This window comes from Balaenoptera acutorostrata, chromosome 18 (genome assembly GCF_949987535.1).
Source record: "Balaenoptera acutorostrata chromosome 18, mBalAcu1.1, whole genome shotgun sequence".
In the NCBI taxonomy this organism is placed as follows: Eukaryota; Metazoa; Chordata; class Mammalia; order Artiodactyla; family Balaenopteridae; genus Balaenoptera; species Balaenoptera acutorostrata.
Window position 1 is genome coordinate 845,648 of NC_080081.1, and position 23,876 is coordinate 869,523.

At 49.9% G+C, this 23,876-nt stretch overlaps 1 protein-coding gene across 5 annotated transcripts in view; it reads right to left on the bottom strand.

Annotated features, from left to right (window-relative positions):
* The window catches only part of ATP11A (ATPase phospholipid transporting 11A), a 124,753-nt gene that overhangs the window by 40,633 nt on the left and 60,244 nt on the right, over nucleotides 1-23,876 (bottom strand). For all 5 annotated transcript variants that reach the window (XR_009005880.1, XM_057532692.1, XM_057532690.1 and 2 more), the window contains exons 2-11: nucleotides 23,108-23,230; nucleotides 15,970-16,059; nucleotides 15,113-15,193; nucleotides 11,526-11,633; nucleotides 8,432-8,560; nucleotides 5,947-6,050; nucleotides 5,417-5,467; nucleotides 2,563-2,627; nucleotides 1,818-1,899; nucleotides 441-591 (exon numbers count right to left, since the gene is read on the bottom strand). Coding sequence is in view for 4 of the 5 variants with exons in the window: in XM_057532692.1 (XP_057388675.1) it covers nucleotides 441-591; nucleotides 1,818-1,899; nucleotides 2,563-2,627; nucleotides 5,417-5,467; nucleotides 5,947-6,050; nucleotides 8,432-8,560; nucleotides 11,526-11,633; nucleotides 15,113-15,193; nucleotides 15,970-16,059; nucleotides 23,108-23,230 (984 nt within the window). In the remaining variant the exon portion in view is untranslated. The remainder of the gene's footprint in view (nucleotides 1-440; nucleotides 592-1,817; nucleotides 1,900-2,562; nucleotides 2,628-5,416; nucleotides 5,468-5,946; nucleotides 6,051-8,431; nucleotides 8,561-11,525; nucleotides 11,634-15,112; nucleotides 15,194-15,969; nucleotides 16,060-23,107; nucleotides 23,231-23,876) is intronic.

Genomic DNA, 23,876 nt, shown 5'->3' on the forward strand with positions numbered 1-23,876 from the left:
TAACACACTGGTTTTGGGGGAAAATATTTTTGATAAATATGAGCAACAGAGCCATAATCCCCTACATAAGAATGAAACCAATTCTTATTGTAATTTCCCACCATTGAGACGCTCCTTTTATTCATCTATTACCTAATTAGGGACCGTGTATCTCACTAATAAGCAGCTACTCAGCCCCTCTTATAATACAGGTCACCGTGCTGAGTTTTATGTGTTGAAGGTGTGTCCTTATGAATCTAGGATGGAAGCCGATACCTTTTCAGACTTGACTATTCCAATACCCAAAGAAGGAGGCTCAACCAGTGTCTATATAGGCGGGGGCAGGCAGCTGACGCCTTCACTATCCACGAGCGCGTCTACTACAATGATTTCATCGACCTAGACCTCATCCGGTCTCCCCACGTTTCCATAGCGACAGCCTGCGGAGTCACTTCCCGTACCAGGTTCCTCTGTCTTTCTGCCTCTGTCTTCTGGTTGTACCATGGCTCATCTCGGAACGGCTCGCTCTGCCACACGTACTTCATGACGGTATTAATCAGCGCTTTGCTGATTAGGATGCAGAGGTACACGATGAGGAATACATTCATTGATCTGAAACACAAGACAGCGGTGGTGGCTTAGCTCCCGTTCCCCGAGGAATCCTGAGCTGTGCGTCGCCTTTCTCACAGACGTCAGCAGGAACATGTTGTGAACAGACAGGGACAGCACAACAGCAGGTTTTAAAGGACCCCCCGACCGACTGTCACGGTAAAAGTGAAAACGCGAGCTCGTCTACATCTGAGTACACTCCGTGGGCACTGGCATGTGTTCTGGGGCCACCAGGGGAAGTGCTGAGGGCAGGGAACTCCGATAAGCAGGAGGGCACAGCCTTGCTCACAGGGCTTCTGCACGGCCTAGGACTCTTAGCTCCAAGAACACCCAGACATCAATTTCTTCTACCATGGTGCATCAGCCAGTGAGTTCCAAACTTGGAGATCATCACCACGAAGGAAGGGGGGGGGAGGGAGGGAGTGAATGCCCTCCGCATAGGAAAAGTGCTGAATCCTTGGCCGGTATCTTAGGAGCTTATGAAGAAGGTTTGATTTTCCAACATCTATTTCTGAAACCAATTTGTCAATGCAGACATCTGGAAACTAAGCATTCTTCTTTAATAAGAACCAACTGTCCAAGTTCACATCTGATGCAGCCACAGATGGACAGAGACCCAGGATCACATTTCAAGGTCGACTTGCCAGGAGCAGACAGACGATGCCTCAACGGTCTCCCCACAAATCACCCAGGAGCCCAGAGCTCTTTATTACACAACATGTGGACACTCAGTTGTACACTTCAATCAAGGACACACTTTAGCGAGAGGCAAAGAAGACATCATTCTGGGCCATGTTTTCTTACAAATTCAACTGTGTCCTTGACTTATTATCAGAAGGATTTTACCATTTAATAAAAAGAAGACTGTTCCCTCTGCTAATGCTTTCCTCACTGAACCCGTATCAGAAAAGTGACTGAACTTTCACTTTTTCATGAAATGGTGGGAGGAGATGCTGGGCACCCACAACTGACCTTGACCCAGAACTCCGGGTGTCCACGTGCGGGCAGGAGCCTGCAGACGTGGCTGAGGTTGCGTGGCCATTTACATCCCCACAAAGTAAGACTGTCAATCTAAGGTCTAAATAACCCGCTTGACTGTCCATCAGATTCCATGAAGGAGTTGCTAGTAAGACTAAGAGGAAAATGGTTCCCCATCTGCGGGGGTTTGCAACAGCGGGAAGCCACGGACGGGTTTTTACATGTTTTGAACCATGGGGCACTCAGCTTACTTTTCGACAGCAGATCGCTTCTGGGATTTTGACTGATAATTCAGCGCCATCTTGGTTTCCATGCCCGTGTAAATAGCAACACCTATAAAGTACAGAGCAGATGTTAGAACAACACCACGACTGTGTCTTGCTCTACATCGTAAAGTATGCGCAGCTACAATAAAAACGAAATTCTGGACATAATGGATCATATTTTAAATTCTTCTAGGCAAGCTAGCTGTTCATAAAAAGTCACACAGGATTCTTTAGACCAAAGGAATGCTTTTCTTTTCCTGCATAGAGAGCAATCCGCACTATTTTTTAAGTTCAGATTTTAATGTATTGAGTTTTCCAACAACGTGACACATTTGTGTATTTATAAGTTGTTTCAGTTAAAACATAAAAAGTAACCCACCAGAAGTGGGAAATACTAGCAAAGAAATACAGCCGTTAAAGGAAATTTCTCGCAGAACTACACCGTGTGAATCCTTTCATAGATATGTTTACGTTTGAGTCAAAAACTACAGGCATTTAATTTGCAAGCAACACTCTGAGGTGTCACAGCTCTGTGGATTGCGGTTATACGCGGCGACTGGTTTTCTTAGTGAGCAAAATTACCGCGGCCATAAATCCACAGCCCCTCAAAGCACAAAGAGACACTTTCATGGTACGCTTTCATCCGTAGTTAAATCTACGGATTTTAACTGCTTAATGGGTCCTTGGTTTTAGAAGCTATTATTAATAATTCACTAATTAAAACATTTACCGAAGATTTTCTCAGTGTTCTTTAGCGTGGCTCCTCTAAGAAGCAAGTTTTCCGATCCTAATGGCCTGCAAAGATAAGGATGACCAGAAACAGGGCAATGGAGAAAGCAGGTCGGCACGACAAGATGGAGAAGCAGCTCACTGGCTCCAAACACTCTGTTCTAAGAGGAAACCGTCTCGGTGTAGACCTGCTTGTGCTTGGACTAGGAAAGCTAGCCGGACCCATGTGAAAGCACGTGCTCTTTCCCTGGGGGGCGGGAAGAACCTGTCTGCTGGGAGATCCCGGAAGAGTCAGCTCCTCCAGGGCCCCAGCCCCGCCCCAGCCCCACTGGGCCTCACCCCAAGGCTTTCAACGCGTTCCACTGGCGACAGCGAGGGTGGTGGGGCACCCGCGGGTGTCATGAGCAGCCCCTGGGTACTAGTCAGAAGTGCCACTCGAGGGACCAACCCGGAAACCCGCTCCTAACAGGCTTCACATCTGAGGCCTGAGGCACCGAGGACCCCAAGGGGTGCCTGTGCCTCAGCTGTTTCTACCGCACCCTCGGGGGTTTCACGTACACAACACAGTCGCGCTTTCAGGCAAGAAAGCTGTGAGGCCCTGCGTGGCATTTACAAGCACTGCAGCCAAACCCCAAAGGCCCCTGAACGCGGGTGGCCTGGCAGTCTGGAGCGACCCAGGTACTGCGCTCCAGGGGCAAATGCAGTGACCGAGGAATTCAGAAACCATTCGGGTGAAAACAAGCACTCTGGACCCAACAGTGAGCAGCAGACAGACGCTCTGCCTTCAGGGGCTCGCGGTCCAGTGGTCCCCTTTGTTGACCGAGTAGTAATTTCTTCTCGTTTCCCAAGAGTAGAAGGGAAATAAGCAGAATTCAGATTCACTAACGTTGCCATTTACAATATTCTCCTGATTTTCTTTGGAGGGTAAAGGGAAAGAGTTGATTTGGGGTAAAGGGAAAGATTTGCTAAAGCTTGCTTTTCACTTTGTCAGCGTTTAATTTCCCTTTACCATGGAAGGTTGAGAATCCACTGAACGTGATAAGCTTAAATGCGTTCAGTATACTTAGCTGACCCAGCTCAGGACCACATCAGGCCGAAGATGAGAAAGGGGGGCTGCCCAGCAGGGTGCGCTGGCAGGGGCCCCCCCCACCCGACCTGACGGGCCTACCCAGGGCTGTCCCATGGCCTCAGGGTGTGTCCCCCATCCTCACAGCCACGTGGGACAGGCGCCCGGCTGTACACGTGCTGTCTGCTTGTGTTACAAGTACTGTCAGCCTGTTAGTAAACACTTACGACAGCTCATGTCCAAGGTGTTTATGGAAATAAATGGCCCTTTTATAAAGTGTCTCTGGGGAGTCTAAAATTAATTTACTTCAAAAAGTACTTCACTTCTAGTTTGGACAGGAGGATGAAGAAATATCACTCCAAAGAGACTGAGAGCTTAGCTATATAACTCCTAACTGTCCACACCACGAGTTTATAAACACCTCTAAATACCCAAATATTAGAAGTCTGCTGAATCATACAGATACTTAAAAAGCTAAACTAGAATTAGTATCAAAATACAAAATATATTGGTAATTATCTTCCTAAAGGGCTCAGCCTTCAACTTCGTCCAAATATCAAACAAGGAAAGCCTGCAGTGTTCACTTTTCCAGTCTCACTCACTGGCAATATGGATCCGTCTAAATATATTCACTCTTGTTCAAACTCAAATTAGTCCTCGCAAGACACAGAAAGCCACATTATTTCTCCAAAGTAACTAGGCATTTACCTTTAGAACAACAGGTATTTAAGAAAGATCAAGGCAATGCCTCCATAGATTCTGGAAAGCAACTGCTAACCTGCTGATGAAGAATGGGGATCAAAACATGCTAAGAGGGGTGCCAACTGTTTCCTTAAAACAAGTCATTTCTGGAGCCTTTCAAGGAGATAAACCCCATGACGATGTATTTTGCAGTAATTTCCCACTGAGTGTTTTTTTCCTACTTCTGGCCCAGTATTTTCTTTAATACACAAGGAAATGCCACGACACAGACAATCCGGTGACTGCTTAAATTGGAAGAAAGGTAATTTCTCTAACCAGTGGGATTTGTGAAGAAGGAGAGCAATGTCAAAACCTACTGAAAGCCAAGTTCCCTCAGTGTAGACCTGAGGCCACGTGCAGATAAAACGTCCAAGGCCCGGGAAGTGAGGCAGCACAGGCCACAGCTGCAGTGAGCAGGGCTGGCTCCGCCTGGGCGCCACGACCTCAGGGCTGAGTCAGCTCCCTGCCGCCAGCGGTCCGGGGTGAGGCCACTGACGAAGCAGGTGTGGACACCCACCTGTGACCGCACTGGCCACTGCCCACCCCCTGCAGCAGACTCCCCCGTCCCCGGGGGACGTGAGCCTGGACAAGCCCTTGGGAGACACATCCCCCAACGTCTAAGACTGAGGCTGTGTCCCAGTGATGAGTCTGGGCAGATTCATGCAGCCCAATAAAGCGGCTCCCGAGTCAGAAACCTTTCAACCTCCTAGCTGAAGACGCACGGTCTGTTCAGTTATGAAAAGCGTTTCTGTTGGGGAAACGCGCCTTCCCCTTCGCCTGCTGGACCAGCTCCTACCCTTCCCGGCTGTGAGAAGACCCTCGGCAGAATCCCGGCTCCACGGGGTCGTTCGTCTGCTACCGCGTCCAGACGTGTGCACGAGAGAAACCAGCAAGTGGAGCGGACCCCGGACCTCCGGTCACGCAGAATTCCCCCCTCAAACCCAGCAGGACAGCAACGATGAAAAACTCTCATCAGGAAAAGAATCCACTTTTAATTGAACGACAGAGACGAAATCGCCAAGTGTTCAGAAGAAGCAGGAATCCTCACCTCACCACGGGGTCATTCAGATCGCTGTAAACATTTATGCGGCCGACGAACCTGGGGACAGGAGAGTCAGGTCACTGCCAGGGCAGCAGGGGACCGGGGGGCGGGGCAGGACCCGAGAACCCGGCTCTGGGGAGCCCCCCTCCTCACCCCTGACCCGTTTCTAAGAAGGGCTGGGATTCTGTACTGGAAACACAGGGGTGTGAGGCTAAACCACGCCTCCCCCCTCCTCCCACTTCTTAATTGTTCTATTTAGCTCATGACTTAAATGATTTTCCTTACAGTCACTTCCTCAAAATACAGAAAATTCATTTTTCTTTGACAAATTTAGTTCCATTAAGCCTTTTCAAATATTTGTATTAAGAGTAATGGATTGGACTGTTGCTGGACTATGAAAATACAGAAGTAATGTATTTTTGACCAGGTCCTAATTTTTCAGCAGTGATTTACAATCTCATTCCAAACAGCCACACGGTTAGGCCATGTGGCATGGACACCAGGGAGGACGCCCAGGGAGAAGGAGGCCGGCTCACCTGTAGAGGTCGGGCTGGGGCTGCTCACACTCGATGGTGGCGTGGAGAGAATCTACATCTTCCTCCGTATGAAACCCCTTTGTGTCTTGAACTGCATAATGGGTCTGCAGATTGACAAGAAACGGGAATTCACAGCCAAAATGATCAAGACAAACCCAGCAGCGGGGGCCTCCCGTCCTAGGGCAGCACCGATGTTTAATTTTTTAGGCATATACATAAGCCTGGTGACAAAGCCTGGTTACCACACGAGACAGGGTGTATACAATAAAGAGTTTGCAAATGTAACAAGGTTACAGAACTGTAGGTTCCACCGGGATTCCGGTACCTATTAGGTGCCAGGAAATTCTTCCATTCTTAGCCAGTGCCCTCAACTAACAGAATTCTTCTTCTAAACTGGACACTTGGATTCATCTGTCAGAGTGGTCGCTCTGAATTAGGAAACGAATTTGGGACCTAAAATATTCGTTTCTGTTTATACGGTTCACAGACAGCTGTCGCAGGCATGGCAAGCTGCCCGCACCTGTCACTGTCCGGGGAGCACAGCTCTCTGCACGGACCCTCACCTGGCCTTGACCCCAGGGCTCCTCAAACCAAGGGGGCCACGGACCCCAGGCCCCGCCCCCAGAGTTTCTGAGGCCGTGAGTCTGGGGTGGCGCCCGAGAACCGCATTTCCAACCTGGTCCCAGGTGATGCCGGTGCTGGGGTCTGGGACCCCGTTTTGAGAAGATGGGCCCAGACGGCACCCGGGAGCGTGGATGGGTGGACCAGCCTTGGGAGGAGAGAGGAAGGAGGGACGGGGGGAGGGGATGCAGTCTCCTCCGTGTCTCCCATGAGTAAGTGTCGGGCAAAGCGTGAAAGGATTCGGAGAAAGAGGGGGTGTGATCACAGCATCCCGGCAACGTTGTGGAGGCACTTGTGCATCCGGCACTTTGGGACATTTCCTAATTATAGCCTCACAAGAGCCCCTGGAACACAGGTTTGCCCCCGTCTTACAGATGTGAAAACTGTAGGCGTGACCTCTGCTTTTAAGGAAAGGGCTCAGGTGACTCCGGCCCCCCCAGGCACGAACACAGAGAGGTCCAAGCGCAGCCCCGGTGCTGACAGGGGCCATGTCTGGACCAGGGTGACTGCCGTGAAACTTCACCCTGACAGCAGTGACGCTCCCGGAAGCTCGTGGCGTCTGCTCCGGGGACGCGTCTAGGCAGGGATGTCCCTTTGTGGGTCGGGGTGCAGACGGCAGCCCACAGCCCGCAGCCGGGAGTGCACGGCTTGCCGGGGCCGGGGAGGACGGGACATGACACCCTAAGCTCCAGCGGCCACTGGACACCCGGCGCTTTCCAGCCCAGAACTGCTCTCCCTGACAGCTGACTGTGCCAGAAGGGTCCCCTCTCCTGGGATTCGTTACATAGAAAATGTGAGAGTAAACGTGGGAAACCCCACAGGGCTTCATACGATGACACCCCAAGTCACCCACAAAGGATTAGGGCACGCTTTGGTGCTTCCCCGGCATAGAATCGCCTGTGTCCACGGGCAGCATTCAAGCACTGTCAGAGCTGCACTTCCGGAGCCAGAGCCTCAGAGCAAGGCTCACGTTCATAAACTCCTTAGAAGCTTCCAGGTTTTTAAAACAATGAAATCCTTAAAATTAATTGCGATGTGTTTCTTCTTTTGTGATTGTTAATTAAAATTTTGTAGCACTAGCTGCTGGTACAGAATTCCATACTGAGCGTAAGAAATGAATCATAATTTCAGAAAATCCTTACTAAGATATTTTAACAAAAAGACACTCATAGGGCTTCCCTAGTGGCGCAGTGGTTAAGAATCCGCCTGCCAATGCAGGGGACACGGGTTAGAGCCCTGGTCCAGCAAGATCCCACATGCCGCGGAGCAACTAAGCCTGTGCGCCACAACTACTGAAGCCTGCGCGCCTAGAGCCCGTGCTCTGCAACAAGAGAAGCCACCACAATGAGAAGCCCGCGCACCGCGACAAAGAGTAGCCCCCGCTCGCCGCAACTAGAGAAAGCCCGCACGCAGCAACAAAAAACCCAATGCAACCAAAAATAAATATAATAAATAAATTAAAAAAAAAAAAGACACTCACTGATGTAACAGTCGGGCAAAATCTAGACTCACGACTCACTTTTCACATAATTCCAGTCCAGTCAAGTCACTAACTTTGACCAGTAAAATGAAAACTTCAAAATTCCAACAATCTCTTCCTTCCATCCTTAACTGGGTACCGCCGCTAAACGACACAGCTAAATAAGGAACATGGAGTTGCTTCTGTTAACCTGAGAGGCTGGTCGTTAGCGGGGCTGAGGATGGAAGGAAGAAAGTGGGAAACAGGGAGAAGCAAACGAGAGGAAACAGTCCCTGGCTTTTCCCTGAACACAGAGCCTCATGCCCGGTGTAGCTTCTGGCCACAAGAGCACAGCTGGGGGTGGATGGGGAGGTCCCGACGGGGCACAAACAACAGGCACGTTACCTTGTGGCTGGACTCTCCGTCCAGGCTGGCGGTGGTCACGTGGCAGGTCCCGTCCACGCGGCTGCTGGATAGGAAGATCAGGTCACAGGGGAAGGTCTCGTCCTCCTTGACCATGACGATGTCCCCGACCTGCAGGACAGACAGACAGCACCGTGAACCGAAAACCGGGCTCTGGGCGGCAGCTCCCACAGGTACCATCACGGTGTTACCTGCAGGAAGGTGTGTGGGTGCTAATATGACTGAGAAAGATCGCTTCCCGGACATTTGGCCCAACCCCAGGAAAGACCTGTGAGGTCAGTGCCCCAGCCTTAGACCTGGATGCTTCACGGTGCAATAGGACAGAATATTTTGCAATATTCTATTTTGCAATGATAGAAATATATGCAGCATTTGTACTGCAACCAGGCAGATGAGGTGGGCAGTCACCCTGCGGGCACGAAGGCTGTGACAAGCCGCAGTGATCAGGGCTGGGTGGTCCCGAGTGGCCCCTGCAGAAGACTGGCACAGACCGTCGCGACGCAGCAGAGAGCCCAGAAACAGACCCACGAAAATACGCTTAACTGACTTCGGACAAAGGTACGAAAGCCACTCGATGGAGGAGGGACAGCCTTCCAACAGAGGAGCACTTGGTCAGACCTGGGCAAAAAAGGGCCTTTCACCTAAACCGCACACCTGACGTAGAAAGTAACACAAAATGGATCAGGAAGTTAAATCTAAAACGTAAAACTATACAACTTTCAGGAAGAAAAAACCAGGAGAAAACCTTTGGGTTCCAGGGCTTGGCAAAGAGTTCTTAACCTTGACAGGAAAGGCAGCAGCCATAAAACGAGAGATCAGTAAATTGGACTTCATCAAAATGAACAACTTCTGCTTTGCGAAATACCCCATTAAGGTATTTCTGACAGAGGACCAGCTTCTAGAATATATGAACTCTCAACGTTCAACAGTGAAAACCCTCAATAATCCAAGGAGGAAATGGGTAAAGGCCATGAATACATGTTTCATGAAGAAGATGTCCTGATGGCAGATAAGCACATGGTAAGATGTTCACCAGCCTCTAGGGAAACACACACTTAAGCCGCACCGAGAATCAGAATGACTGAAAGAAGAAACAGCGAGAACACCAAACGCTGCCGGGGATGCTGAGAAACGGGCCTCTCACACGTTGCAGGTACAACAGTGCAGACACGCTGGGAAATGGTTTGGCTGTTCCTTTTACCATTATTTCATGATGACCCAGCAACTGAACTCTTGAGTTTTGACGCCAGAGAAACGGAAACTATACACATACAAAAACCTGTACCCAAATGTTCACCGTAGCTTTATTTGAACGGCCCCAAACTAGAGAAATATCAACATCCTTCACCTGGGCCACCCCCACCACCACCCCAGACTCTGCAACGAAAGGAAGGTGCCCAGATGCCCAACCTGGGTGAGTCCCAAGGGAATTCAGCTGCATGAAAGTTACAGACTGTATGACGCCCTCCACGCAAGGACAAATCCTGGCGGTGGACAAATTGAAGGTTTCTCTTCTACTAGCCACAAGCAGCCTTTGCTTCCTTCCTTGTCTCACAGACTCCATTAAAATCCTCTCGGGTAAAACAGGCTGGATATAGAGCAGACATTCCTCATAGGAGATCGATACATTAAAAATTCAATTTTCTGCTGATAGGTACTGTTTAGGTCTGTTTCTGAAGAGATGTTTATTAAAAGTATAGAAGACTTTGCAAAGGAAATATAGTTGTTAAAGGAAACGGTCTTCTGGAGCCTAGGGTCCGAAAGAGCCTGTTAACATATACATGGGGGTCCCCACTGCTGTTCCCACACTGAGAGGCTGTCCTCCCAGCTCCTCACCTCCTGACTCCTTGACCACTAGGAAAATATCGCCAACCTAGGCTAACGGAGGGGAATTACTGAAACACCTGGACGGTGAAGTTTATAAAACAAAGAAAATGTGGTTTAAAAACTTAAAAATACATCCAATATAGAACACATGTAATAACTATCATGAGGTTAACGAAGACGGACCACATGCTGATGACACCTGAAACAGGAGCGTCCCGGCATCCTGAACCCTGCCCTACGCCCGAGATACCCACTGACCCCCAGGCTGACCCGCTGCCCCTCCCAGGGCTTGGGGGTGTGCCTGGAAGCAGAGGCTCGGGTTCAGGGACGCGGAGGCCCACCTTTCTGTCCCTGTGCACGAGGGCTGGCGACTCTCTCCCACAGCAGCTTCCTGATGGCCCTGCCACGACTTCTGGCCAGGAAAGCAGCCCCGGGGCGCACAGAGGGATGGTGGGGCTGCAGGGGAGGGGGAGGGGGGCGGCGACTAGGGGGAGGACGAGGACAAACCCAAGGAGAGGCCGGAGGAGGCTGGCCCGGCTCCATCCCCAGGCTCACAGCGAGACACGACTCGGGGACAAACCGTAAAAATCACACTTATCACCTGTACACATGTGAGCGCTTCTGAACGGCGAGCATAGGCCTGAAAATAATCCACTTAAATAATTTAAACATGAATTTAAACATAATGATGCATTATTACACCAATAATATATTGAAAAAGAAGAAATTAAAATGCAGCTTTCAGGGAGGTTTCTGTCCCCATTTTCATAAATTTCCAACTAGTAGAGTTGATCATACTAATATGATTTTGCCTTCCTGTAAAATGACTTTTCTACAGGTGTTTAGAGCTTTCCCTGTCTTGACTGGTTACTATCATGTCATACGCTCCAGACAACAGGCCTGGGGGGAGCCTGATGGCCCAGAGGCTGTGCACGGGGGACCGGGGGCGAGGGAGACACGGGGAGGCTTTGGACCTTCCACTCAATTTGCTGTGACCCTAAACCTGCTCTAAATATAAAGTCGATTAAAGCTTTAAAAATAAATACATAGAAGTAAGAAGTTACAAAAAGATAGTGGTAGGAGCTTGCCCGAAGTGAGCAGTACTTGGGGAAGAGGGTGGGCCTACATCCAATAAATGAAACAGTTTCAGACGAAGGTTTGGCCAAAGAGAACAGCCCCGTGGCGCTGTCTTCTCATCGCAACAGGTTTGCGGCCGTCTGGGGGCCGCCTGGGGTCGGCGGGGACTCACCCTGAGCTTCCGGCTCTGCTTCCGCACCAGCCGGCCGTGCTGGACGAAGTGCACGGGGCACTGGTTCACGGCGCTGTCGGCCTTGTGGCGCAGCCAGTCCTCGTAGCCCTGCGGTGGGGGAGAGACGCCGTGAGCCCCTCCTGGACTTGGCGGGCGCGGCCGTGGCCACGGTCAAGTGCGTGTGGACACGAGCGGGCGGGAGCCGCGTCCCTGGGCTCCCGCCACCGCCGTGCACGAAGCCACGTCACCTTTCGTGCCCCCTTCCCTCGCACCCAGCCCCCACCCGGGCCAGTCCTGGCACGTCCTGCACAGGGACACGCGTCCTGAACCGACCCCTTCCTGCTCCGCGTCCCGGCTGCCCCGTGCCGCGGCCTCCGGCCCGCAAGGACAGGACCAACCCGACTCCGCCCCACCCAACGCGGCTCCAAACGCTCCCGTCGGGACCCACGCGGGCGGACGACCGTCCTCGTCCTCGGGTCAGCTGGGCTGTGCCTGGGGTCCCTGGGGGGCCGAGAGCTGCTCGAGCCCCCTGGGTCTCAGGAGCGGCCGAGGGAGGAGTGAGGGCCGCGGGCAGGCGGGCAGGGGAGCAGGCGGCACCAAGGGGCTGTGCCCACCCAGGTGAGTGCCGCAAGGGTCACGCAGAGGCGCCCGACGTCACCACATGCTGCTCAGCACCCAGAGGAGGGCGGGGGCACGGGAGCTGGCCAGGCGGTGGGCTCCGTGGGAGGGGCTTTGCATGCAGAGGGAGGAGGGGGCTGAGGAGGCAGGCGGGGAGGCAGGGCTCGGTCAGGAGGGCAGCGGGGGGCTGGCAGAGCTGGAAGTGAGCTAGGGTACGGGGGGTCCTGGAAGGTCACAGCTCTGACAGGGGACCTCCTTCGTCCTCTCCTCAGGCCCTTCGGGTCTGCTGGCCGACGTCCGAGGGTCGAGCCAGGATGGACCCGGGCTGCGGAGGGCAGTGCTCCCACCTGCCTGGCACCGTGTCCTGGCCGAGGTGGCGGGCAGGCGCTTTCTGTGCCCATGGGCGGGTCTCACCCACCAGGAGCTGCTACCACCGCCCTCACTCTGTGGCCACAGGGCGGGGAGTTCAAGGGCACACACTTAGGGACAGGGACACTGGCTGTATCCAGAGGCCCCTCGCTGTGGTCAGGATGCTCTTGGGGCTGGCTCGGTGCTCTTTCGGCTCTGCCTGCATCACTGTCTCAGGGCAGAACCCTCTTAAGATCAGGCCCGGGGTCGCCAGACCCCTGGTGACTGGTCTGTTCTAAGATGCTCACACAGTATGTGCTAAGTGCCTAGACCAGGCTCTATCTGTGGGTCCCTGTATCACGTCCTCAGCTTCGCCAGATATTCCAAACTGTTCCCCAAGACGGTCCCGACATGCTCCCATCAGTGTGTGGATGCCTGCTTGACCACATCTTAATCCCATCTGCTCTTCAGACTTTTACATTTAAAAGCCAATTTCATGGGTATGAAGTAAAATCATATCGTTGCTCAGATCTGTGTTTCCAGATGACTGGTGAGTGGAAAGTAAATCCCAAATGATCACAAAGGAATCCTTAAACGCTGCTCACGGTTCTGTATTAAATACAGACCAGTCCAGACGTTCATGCTGAAGACAAGCTGGGAGAGCAGCTGGCCCCGCCCTTACACTCACAGAGGTCACCTTGAGACTCCATTCTTCATGTTTTCTTGGTCTGGAGTCAATCACTCCGCCATGCGTCACCTCATTCCCACTGTCACCCACCGTCACTTGTACTGTGTCTCATGTGACATGTGTGTTCAGTTTTAAAATTTTTTATTTAGAAACTAACACAGAAAGCATGGCTTTGTCAGCAACGATGTGACCATCAAGAATTTAACTCGATGCTGTCTTTCTGTAAATTATTTCAAATGCAAATGTCATCGTGTTCAAAAGTTTGCAGCAGGGACTTACTTCCCTGGTGGTCCAGTGGGTAAGACTCTGCGCTCCCAATGCAGGGGGCTAGGGTTCCATCCCTAGTTGGGGAACTAGATCCCGCATGCATGCTGCAACTAAGAGTTTGCATGCCGCAACTAAAAGATCCCGCATGCCGCAACTAAGACCCGGCGCAGCCAAAACAAATAAATAAGTAAATAAATAAATCATTAAAAAAAAAAGTGTGCAGCAGATAAGGGACTTGTATCTACAACATATAAAGAATTTTCACGACTCATGGATAAAAAGACAACCCAATTTAAAAACAGGCCAATGACGTGAAGCTATTTCTCTAAAGAAGATTTACAAAAGGCCAATGAGCTCATGAAAAGATGCTCAGCATCATTAGTTACCAAGGAAATGTAAAACCAAAGCCACAGTGGGATGCCACCCCACACCCGCTAGGAGAAGTGTAATAAAAAAGATGGGCGACAAGCCTTAGCAGGAATGTGGAGGAACTGAAACCTCACACACGGCTGGTTGGAATGTAAAATGGGGCAGTCACTTTGGAAAATACTTCGGCAGTTCTTTACAACATTAGAGCAACTCTATTCCTTTGTAGGTACCCAGGAGAAATGAAAGCCTATGTCCGCACAAAGCTTATATGTGAATGTCTGTAACGGTGTTCTCCATAATAGACAAAAAGTAGAAGCATCCTGGGAATTCCCTGGCGGTCCAGTGGTTAGGACTCTGTGCTTTCTCTGGGTTCGACCCCTGGTCGGGGAACTAAGATTCCACAAGCCACGCCATGTGGCAAGAAGTAAATAAATAAATAAAGCCACATTAACAACAACAAAAAAGTAGACGCACCCCAAATGTCCATCAGTGGATGATGGATAAACAAAATGTGGTCTATCCACATGATGGAATGTTATTCATCTGTGAATGAAGCACTGACACATGCTACAACGTGGATAAACCTTGAAAACATGCTCGGTGAAATAAGCCAGACACAAAAGATCACTGCTGTATGATTCTGTTAACGTGAAATGTCCCGAACAGGCCAATTAGAGCAACAGGAAGTAGACCGGTGGCTGCCAGGAGCTGGGGAGGGGGATGGGGAGCGATGCTCATGGGTACGGGGGTTTCTTTCAAGATGTCGGGCATTTTCTGGAACTAAACAAGAGGTGATGGTTGAGCATTAAACTGGCTGAACGGATGGTGGGACTAAGAGACGAACTGTCCGTCCTGTTCGTCACCGGCTTTATCAGGACGGCGAAGAACAGCGCGATCCACACGGAGCGAGTCAGGAGTCGCCGGGCGGCTCTGCTTGTGGAGCTCCATCCCAGACCCTGTGCACGAGCAGGTCCTCGGGGCTCAGGCAGCCAGGGACACAGCGGGCGAAGCGACGCAGGTGCCGTCTCCGGGCGATTCCACGTGAGATCGACCGTGTCCTCTTCAAACTCTCAGGGCGACAGACGAGCACTAAATTACACAGTCTCTCTTCTTTTAACTCAAGTATCTCTCAACTCAAGACTCTATCTAAACCAGTCACAAAAGTGAATTTCTAGAAGTCAGCTAAGTTTCCTACGAACCAGCTGAAACAAGGCAGGGAACTCTGCTTTGGCTGAAAGGCGATGTCCTGTACCAGAGACTCTGTAGGACCTTCCTGCTTTCTGCCTGTAAAGCTCACCTGCTTGATAGCTGTGACAGTAATGACGAAGAACAGCGGGAGGCCACTCGTCACTGGACTCGTGGGCGTGTCGATGATCAGCTGCAAGGAGAAGAGAACGGTTGAGTCATTTTCAGAAACACTGCTTAGGGGCTTTAGACGGACCGGTTGGCCCTGGAACACCTCCCAACGTTTGCTTTGACTCATTTTAACTCGCTTTACTGTTACCCCACTTCCTCCCACCACCGGAGGTAAATTAGCTATGAATTTTTACTATAAAACTGAGGGCTGTTCTCCTTAATTACGGGATGTGCTTAGGAAGCCACGTCAGCCGTGGCAAAGACACCAGCTGACTCCAGTGCACGTTTTACTTCAATTTACCCCTCTGCTTCTGGTGCCACACTTTAATTACATTATTTGCATAAACTACTGTCGGGGAAATTTTAAAACTCCTTCAATGGTATTTTGTATGATTGAGACCAGTTAGCTTGCTGTTCTTAAAGCACATCTGACCTGTTCCCTAATCCATACCTCACTGTGGTTTCCACTCTCTTATTTTTAACTCTCTTTCTCTTAATGTTTTTTTTTTAGGAGAATCCCCACTAAAGATTAGGAAGACCCTGCTCTCCCATGAGTACTGGAGAATGAGGACGGAAAGTGGCCAGGACCAGTTCACATGCACAGCGCTCATGCCTATGTTTTAGTGAACAGGTCTCTCTGAACCAACAGGCTTGTCCTTGAAGAAAACAAGTGAAGTATCTGCAGATAAAGGGGCACCAAGTCCTTACTCCTTCTGATGAGTGAACCAATCATCTGAGAATAAATGCCACTTATTTATATTTACATTTGAGGTGACAGAAAAAGATGACCAGACTTACCTGTACCAGAAATATGATAAGAAAATAAAAGTTGGCTATTCTTCTGAATTGTTCAAATAAGTTCTTGGGTATGAAGTTCCAAAATGTGTACTGTATAAAAGAAAAACAGAAAGGGGTCATTTTGGTCACATTTTACATTGTGTAGTATTACTCTACCACATGATAAGCAGTCCTGAATTTCAAAGTACAAAATGTCTAGTTTTAGATACAAAGCAAAATTGACAGTGTTTGTAGTCATTTTATCAACTTGTTGACTGTAAAAACAACTGCTAACACAGAACATGTGCTCCAAAAGCAGCATATGTCAACTACCTAATTCCAATAATTCAAGGCAAGGCAAAGTAGATTAAGAATAGTTTTACTATTAAAATGTCTCTCGTAAAATATAAACCTCTGATTGTTAACTCAAAACACACATGGTTAGCATTTTTCTTTGACTGTAATTTTTGGTAAGCTCTCTGTTTTGTTACAGCATGGCTAGGAGGGGACAGAAAGTAAAACAGAAGTCACCATTTTCAGGTGGTCTTGACCCAGCTTGGCTAGGTTCCTGCACTGCGGAGGTGTCCCAGCCCCTCCCCCTTACCTAGGGGGCTGGAGAGGGACACAGGGAGGGTAGTCAGGCCACTTACTCGCCAAATGTCTCGTTTTTGCCTCAGAAGGAGACCTTCCCTAACCTTTGTGTTGAAAACAACAATGTCCCATGTGTCATAACCTACAGTAAACACTGAGCTGGGACACTGTTTTTAAAATTCCATTTGACAGTTTTGCCTTTTAATGAAGATCGCCCCCTGAAGGGGGAGAGCCTGCTCCGCCCGCCATCTCTCTCATCTGGACCAGTAAGCACTTTGGTTATCTCTCTGCATCTAGACCCGCAAGCACCTTGGTCAGCTCCCATCAGGGGATGGAGCTGGTACCGAGGATCTTGACGCTGGTTACCAAACTCATCCCAAGAGCCCCTTTAATGCCAGGATCTCTAACACAGGTTCTTGCTGTGTTTTTAATTTCAAATTCCACTTGTTTGCTGCTGGCATATAGGGACGCAATTGACTTTTGCATCCTGCAATCTTGCTATGATAGCTTATAAATTCCAAGAGGTTCTGTTAATTCTTTGGGTTTTCTATATAGACAATCATGTCACTTGTAAACAAAGACAGTTTTATTTCTTCCTTCCCACTCTGTTTATCTTTTATTCCCTTTCCTTCTCTTACTGTATTAGCTACGACTTCTAGTAAGACGTTGAATAAGAATGGTGAGAAGGGCCTCTTTGCCTTGTTCTCTATCTTTGGGTGCAAGCATCTAGTTTTTCACTATTAAGAATGGTTTTAGCTATGGGTTTTTTTGGTAGCTGTTGAGGAAATTCTCCTCCGTTCCAAGAGTTTTCATCACGATTGGGTGTTGGATTTTGTCAAAGGCACACTAGGTTTTCTTCACCGGAGTACACCCAAGTTGAGAACCAAAAGGCAGGTCCGAGACTGAAATGTAGCTACAGAAATTGAGAGGACAGAACACACTGCTAGATCTTCTTTACCTCTGTTTCTCAACCAGAAAAACAAACAAAAACAAACAAAAAATCCCAACCCTGACAGCCAGTAAAAGTACAGGCACTTTCTTTCTTAAAATAAACAAACACCCCCCCCCGCCCCCCGCAAAACCATGATCTGAATCTTTAACTTGCTCCTGCTACGTCAGGACATTTAACTACTCCATGGAATTCTCAAAATATTTACTCTTTACCACACCACAAAAAACATGGACTTTGGAGTCAGACCCCATATTAAACCCTGGTCCTGATATTTAAAGATTGGGTAAGAGCAAACTATTTAATTTAATGACTGAGTTCTACCCTTCTCGTTTATAAAATGAGCATTAAGAACAGCATGTGCTTTAAAGGAATGTAATGAAGATCCAAGTTCTGGCTCAAGCTGGTCTCAAAAATGACTGAGACGATGAAATTCTACAACTTGAGAAGAAGCACAAACAAATGAATCTTCTTAAATGTTTGAGAGAGATATATTTTCTCTTAAGCGGGCCATAATGAAATTCAGTTACTTTTCACTAACTTTCAAAAGGAGTTATTAAAAGAAATATAAGTTATGTCATCACGGCATTTATGTCTCATTTTTGTGGTTCTGTAACCAACCTAGAATGATCTCTCATTCTTCGTATGCTCATTTCTACGAGATACTGATCCCAAAATGGAATTGTCTTTAAGGCCCCGGCCCATGAAACCCACCCTGTCTCTCAGCACCCAGGCTGACAAACTCACTACCCAGCAGTTAATCAAAACGCCTCCCCAAATACCTATAACACACTACTCAGTAGCAAAGTCCCATTAATGGAAAAAGTTCCTACTTAAAATCCCATCTTCTATCTGCTGAAGTATTTATAGATGGAAGTTATATATTGTTTAGGATTTGCTTCAAAATGATCTCGAGGAAGAAAACGAAGGCACAGATGAACACACTGGGCCATGTGTTGATAATGGCAGACAGTGGATGGTAAGTGCATAGACATTTGTTACCCTATTCTCTTTATTTTCCTATGTTTTTGAAAGTTTCCATATTAGAAAGCTCCATATATTTATTATAGAACGTCATCTTCTACAATCCTACCGAACGTGCAGATCAGTTTTTATTAACCCTAGCACGCTACGTGAGTATCTGGTCTTATTCTATTTTAATGCTACTATTTCAGGACACCCTTTCAGTTTCCTAAATCCTAGTCTACCAGGGCACCAGTACAGATCTGGAATTTGAAACCACTTAAATGATGACTTTATTCCTATCAGGTGCAGGAGGCCCATGCTGCAGCTTAGACATTATGTTGTGTGATCTCCGTATTTTACAGAATAAATGACTGTCGTAAGTTACTACTGCTGAGTATTAGTAATACGGTCAAAATCCCTGATGATGTATGGTAAGAAAAGTGAAAACCCAATGAGATAGTTGAAACATTCATGACTGCACTGATGTATCAGTACTGTATGGATAAAATAAAATAAAACGAGCATTTTATTACACATGTAAGAGTGGGCAGTTGGATAATGGTGTGCCAATTGTACATTTAAAAAATATTCCATTACCACATTTTTAAAAAAAATATGTATTTATTTACTTATTTATGTGGTTGCACCAGGTCTTAGTTGTGGCAGGCAGGCTCCTTAGTTGCGGCTTCCCTGGCCCCTTAGTTGTGGCGTGCGAATCTTTAGTTGCGGCATGCATGTGGGATCTAGTTCCCTGACCAGGGATCGAACCCGGGCCCCCTGCATCGGGAGCGCCGAGTCTTATCCACTGTGCCACCAGGGAAGTCCCCCAATTGTACATTTTTGATCTCTGCTAAATTGTAACGCTCCAAATATTTGCTTAGACACTTGGGCCACAATATAATGTAATACTTTGTATTACAATGTACAATGCAACACTCTGACCTCCATCCCTCAAGTCCTGCGATCAGTAGAATAGAACTTAATACTGGAATCCTTGCTACTGAGCCACAAGCATGGAACAAAGGGGTTTTATTTTGCTATGAGGGAGCTGAGGAGTCTGAGGTCGGCGGAGCATCTCTTTCCCATCAGACAACTTGAGGAGTACGGATTCCACAGGACAATTACTAGCCTTGCGTTTCTTTCACGCCACGAAAGACTTCACACCCAAAGCGTGCATCTGCCCTGGGGGTCGTGTGTCGTCAGCGCTGAGCTGGTTTCGGCCACTCTCCTCCTTCCGTGAGAGTCACCTGTGTCCTGTACTCACTGGGAGGGCGGCTCAGACGCAGAGAAGCCGTCCCGCCTGGTCGACCTTTAGTCACGTGGAGACGGGGAGACAAGGACAGCCTGGCGCGACCCTGCTTCGCCAGCCCCGGAGAGTGAAACCAGAGCACCAGGAAACCGCCGAGGCTGTGGCTATTGCGTGCCTGGAGGGGGACTCCCGCACAGGTGTGCGCGGGGCGCCCTGAAAACGCACCGGGCACCGTCACTGATCTCCAGGGAAGGCGACCCGGAAGGTCACGAGTAGTTCAGCTTTCTGTACAGGGCGGAGGGACAGCACAGCCTGAGCTGAACATTTAATCCCACAGCATCCTGAGGGCAGAGATGGGAGCCACACGCGTTTTGTGCCCAAAGGTACAATTTTGTAACTTGATGAAGTCCCATTGTCCCCTGAGTCCGGGATCTGGTGCTCGAGCAGGCCCTGGGTTGGGGGCTCGGCGTGAGGTCAGAAGCCAAGGGGTTGTGCTGGGGTCATTTCTACCAGGTTCTGCCCAAAAAGGAAACAGAACTCACTGATCACCTATAACAGCACTTCTTCGGATCAGGCCAGATGAGCATTTTCGCCCCTCGTGTAACTTTTCACATGCTAAATGCTTTCACAGCCTTGGATTTAATAAAATCAAGCTTACAACTTCACTGCTAGTAGTAGTATTACTACTCCGTAAGTAACAAGTCATAAAACTTATTACTAAAGTGCGTCTGCGCACTTACGAAATCTTTGTTGACAATCTTTTAAGGTAGAAATGAATGTTCTCTTCCCAAGAAAACATATATACATCACCACAAACATATTCTCCAAACCTGTCTGTAAACTTACGCTTTACAAATTAAGTTGTATTTTCCACATCCTGAGCTGTTTTTAAATGAAAATGATCGTGTGTCCAGATGTTCACGTCGTCTGGTCTAAAGCCACGGCCTGTCCTCCCTGCTACTGACTTGGATTCTAGGTCCTTGTCTGAGGATCTCCTCTGTACTGAGATCAATTAGCAACCGAGGTTACGTTGTCTGTAACTGTTCTTGAAATCACACACCATCATCTACCTGGAACTGACTTTAAGCCGCTAATCCTGCAAGCCCCCTCTCTCCTCAGAGCTGAGACTTGTTGACTTTTCACCAACCCCCCCCCCCCTCCTGTGTGACAGCCTGATCTGCCTCCTGGGGCAGATGCTGACCAACCCCCCTGCCCCCCCGTGTGACAGCCTGATCTGGCTCCTGGGGCAGATGCTGACTTAACTCTGTTAGGTCCTGCTCCACAGCTTTCTGGGGTGAAGGAACCTTCCTGAAAAGAAAACAGTTTTGAAAAGGCGCCCAGGACCTGCACGTGTATCGAAACCCATCCTTACAGCGCCCTCGCCCCGGGGGTGGGTTTCCTCTGTCAGAACCCAAGGAGCCTCGGGGCACACAGGAAGAAGCCACCGCAGGCAAGGCAGGAGAGAAAGGCGGTGCCGAGCAGACCCCGGAACGTGACACGGGGCCCCTCAACGTCTTGCTGGCCACTGGCTGCGGGAATAGTAGAAGGGAAAACCTGAAAATGATAAATTGGCTCGAAACCTGAATCATAGCAAGGGGTCATAAATGGGATCTCGGAATCACTGCTCTCGATTATCTCCCCCAGAGCGTGGACGGGGCTTCATAACAAACACAGCGCCCCGCAGCCTCGGGCTGCGGTCCACCAAACGCGTCAAGAAGGGCTTTGCTGCTCCGATCCCTGAGTCTCTGAAGTTTCCTTCGAGCGGCTGCACAGAACCTTCCAGGTCCCCGGGAGGAACCGGGGCTGGGACAGCCGGGCCCAAGCTTCGCCCCTGGGGGAGAAGCCAGCTGTGCGGGATGTGACTCAGCGGCCGAGGTGGCTTCGTCAAACGTCCTGCCCAGATTAGACGCGGGGCAGCGTGGGGACTCGACACCTGTCCCTGCAAGTTCACACGTGCACAACATCTGAGTGTTTTCAGTGCACTTTCCCATTCCTCGATGCGTCCGCACTGCACACGAGCAGATTTCTAAGAAATACGTTTGAGGTTTTGTTCCTTTGGGGGCACTCGTGGTTGGCAGAGAGCATCTTCGGTGAGCTCTATTCGAGACTGTCTAACTTATAAATGTCACTACTGGAAAGACCTATTTCTGGATATGAGGTCCTCCTGTTTATTTCTCCTTTCATTGATCACGTCTAGACAACCACGGACGACGTCTGTTTGGCTCTGATTTTGTTTATGAGCAACTGACTTACCCATGCTGTATTTCTGGAGATTAAAGTTATTATTTTACATTGCAGTTTTAAAATAAAATAATTCCATTAAGAAAACTGCCTTACACAAATGAACCTATCTATGAAACAGAAACAGATTCACAGACACAGAGAACAGACGTGTGGTTGCCAAGGGGAAGGGGGATGGGGGAGGGATGGAGTGGGAGTTTGGGGTTAGTAGATGCAAGCTATTACATACAGAATGGATGAACAACAAGGTCCTAGAGTTGAGCACAGGGAACTATATTCAATACCCCAGGATAAACCATAATGGAGAAGAATATAAAAAGAATGTATATATGTGTAACTGAGCCACTTTGCTGTACAGCAGAAATTAACACAACATTGCAAATCAACTGTACTTCTACTAAAAAAATAAATTAAAAAAAAAAACCTGCTTGAGAAAACCTTCTCTGTTGTCAAGTATTCGTAACAAGCACAGGACACTCTTGATAACTCATGAAAGAATTAAGCGGGTCCACCGCAGGTATCTGGACACGCAGCACACTGACGTGTGAATTAGGTGGGTCTGTGACGTGGGTCTGAGTGTCCACGACACCCAGGCATGTGGAATGTTCTCTGTAGCCTACAAAGCCACCATTTACTGTTTTCCAGAGTCAGCGACCCCATTCTCAAGACCCAGCTACCGGTCACTCTGAGGTGTGAAGACGGTCCTGCAACCCCACCTCCGGGCCAAGAGAGGGTCACGCCCCCCGTAAACGGTGACACGCACGCGTCCTCCTCTTTGCGTCACTGCTCCTGACGGACGGCCTCTGACACGCGTCCAGCATGCGCGTTCGCAAGCTGGCGGCACCGGGGCACCTGCGTCGTCTCCGCTTTGCAGCAGGAGACCCTGGCCTGGGCGGCTCGAGAGGGGCACGCGGCCAGACAGCTAATACGTGGTGTCGGCGGCATCTGGACGCCCTGGACGTCAAGTCTGATCCTCAGACGTGACGCAGGCAAGAGGGACGTGAAGAGAACGTGCGGTGACGTCCTGTCAAGTCTTAACAGTGTTCAGGGGCAACCGGAGGGGTGCTGAGCGTGCAGCCCAGCTGTTCAAGGCGGGAGGCCGCCGGGCCAGGAAGGGCCCACGCGCCGAGGGCCGTGCGGGGAGGGCGCAGGCTGCCGCTTACCTTGGAGGAGACGATCCTGTTGTCCGGGCACCTCTGCGGGATGTAGGCCTCAGCGCCCGGCGGCGGCTCGCGGTGGCCCACGTACACGGTCCGGCTGTCCACGCATTCCTCCTCCCCGGCGCACTGCGGGGGAAAGAGCGGTCAGAGCGGGCCTCGGGGCGGGGGGCGGGCTGTCCCCGGGGTCTGGCTTGGGTGCAGGTCTGTGCCGGGCCCCGGGAGGGCTGGGCGCACCTGTAAGGCCGGGCCCCCACCCCTGCCCGCCCACTGGGCCCTCACGGGGTAAGTGCTTCAAACCCCCGCCCAGCTCTTCAGGGAGGCGGTCTGAGCGGCCACCCGCACCCCCAGCGGGAGTCGAGGGGGGCCTTCAAAGCTCGTGGGCGGTGGAAATGCCACAGGGCAGGTCAGTTCAAAAACAGAAAGTGACAGCAAAACCCTAAGCCTTCAGAAAAAAGGACGACAATCCCAGAACTTTTGGGAAAGGTCTTTAACAAAACAAGAAAGTAAAACTATGAGTTCAGAGCAGAAGGGCTGTTCACACGCTGCAGCCGCCCGTCAATAAGCCTCTCCGGAAACGGAGAAGACCTGGCTCTGACTCATCTTTGCATTATTCAGAGCGCTGTGCACCAGACATTACGGAAACGCCGCCGACCCGAAGAACCTTCTAATGACACTCAACCCACTGTATGCACTCAGCACTGCGGTGCCTGAGACAGGATAGCTGCTGCTGAGAGACGAAGATGAAGCCTCGTATGGCGGCCCCGGCACGGGG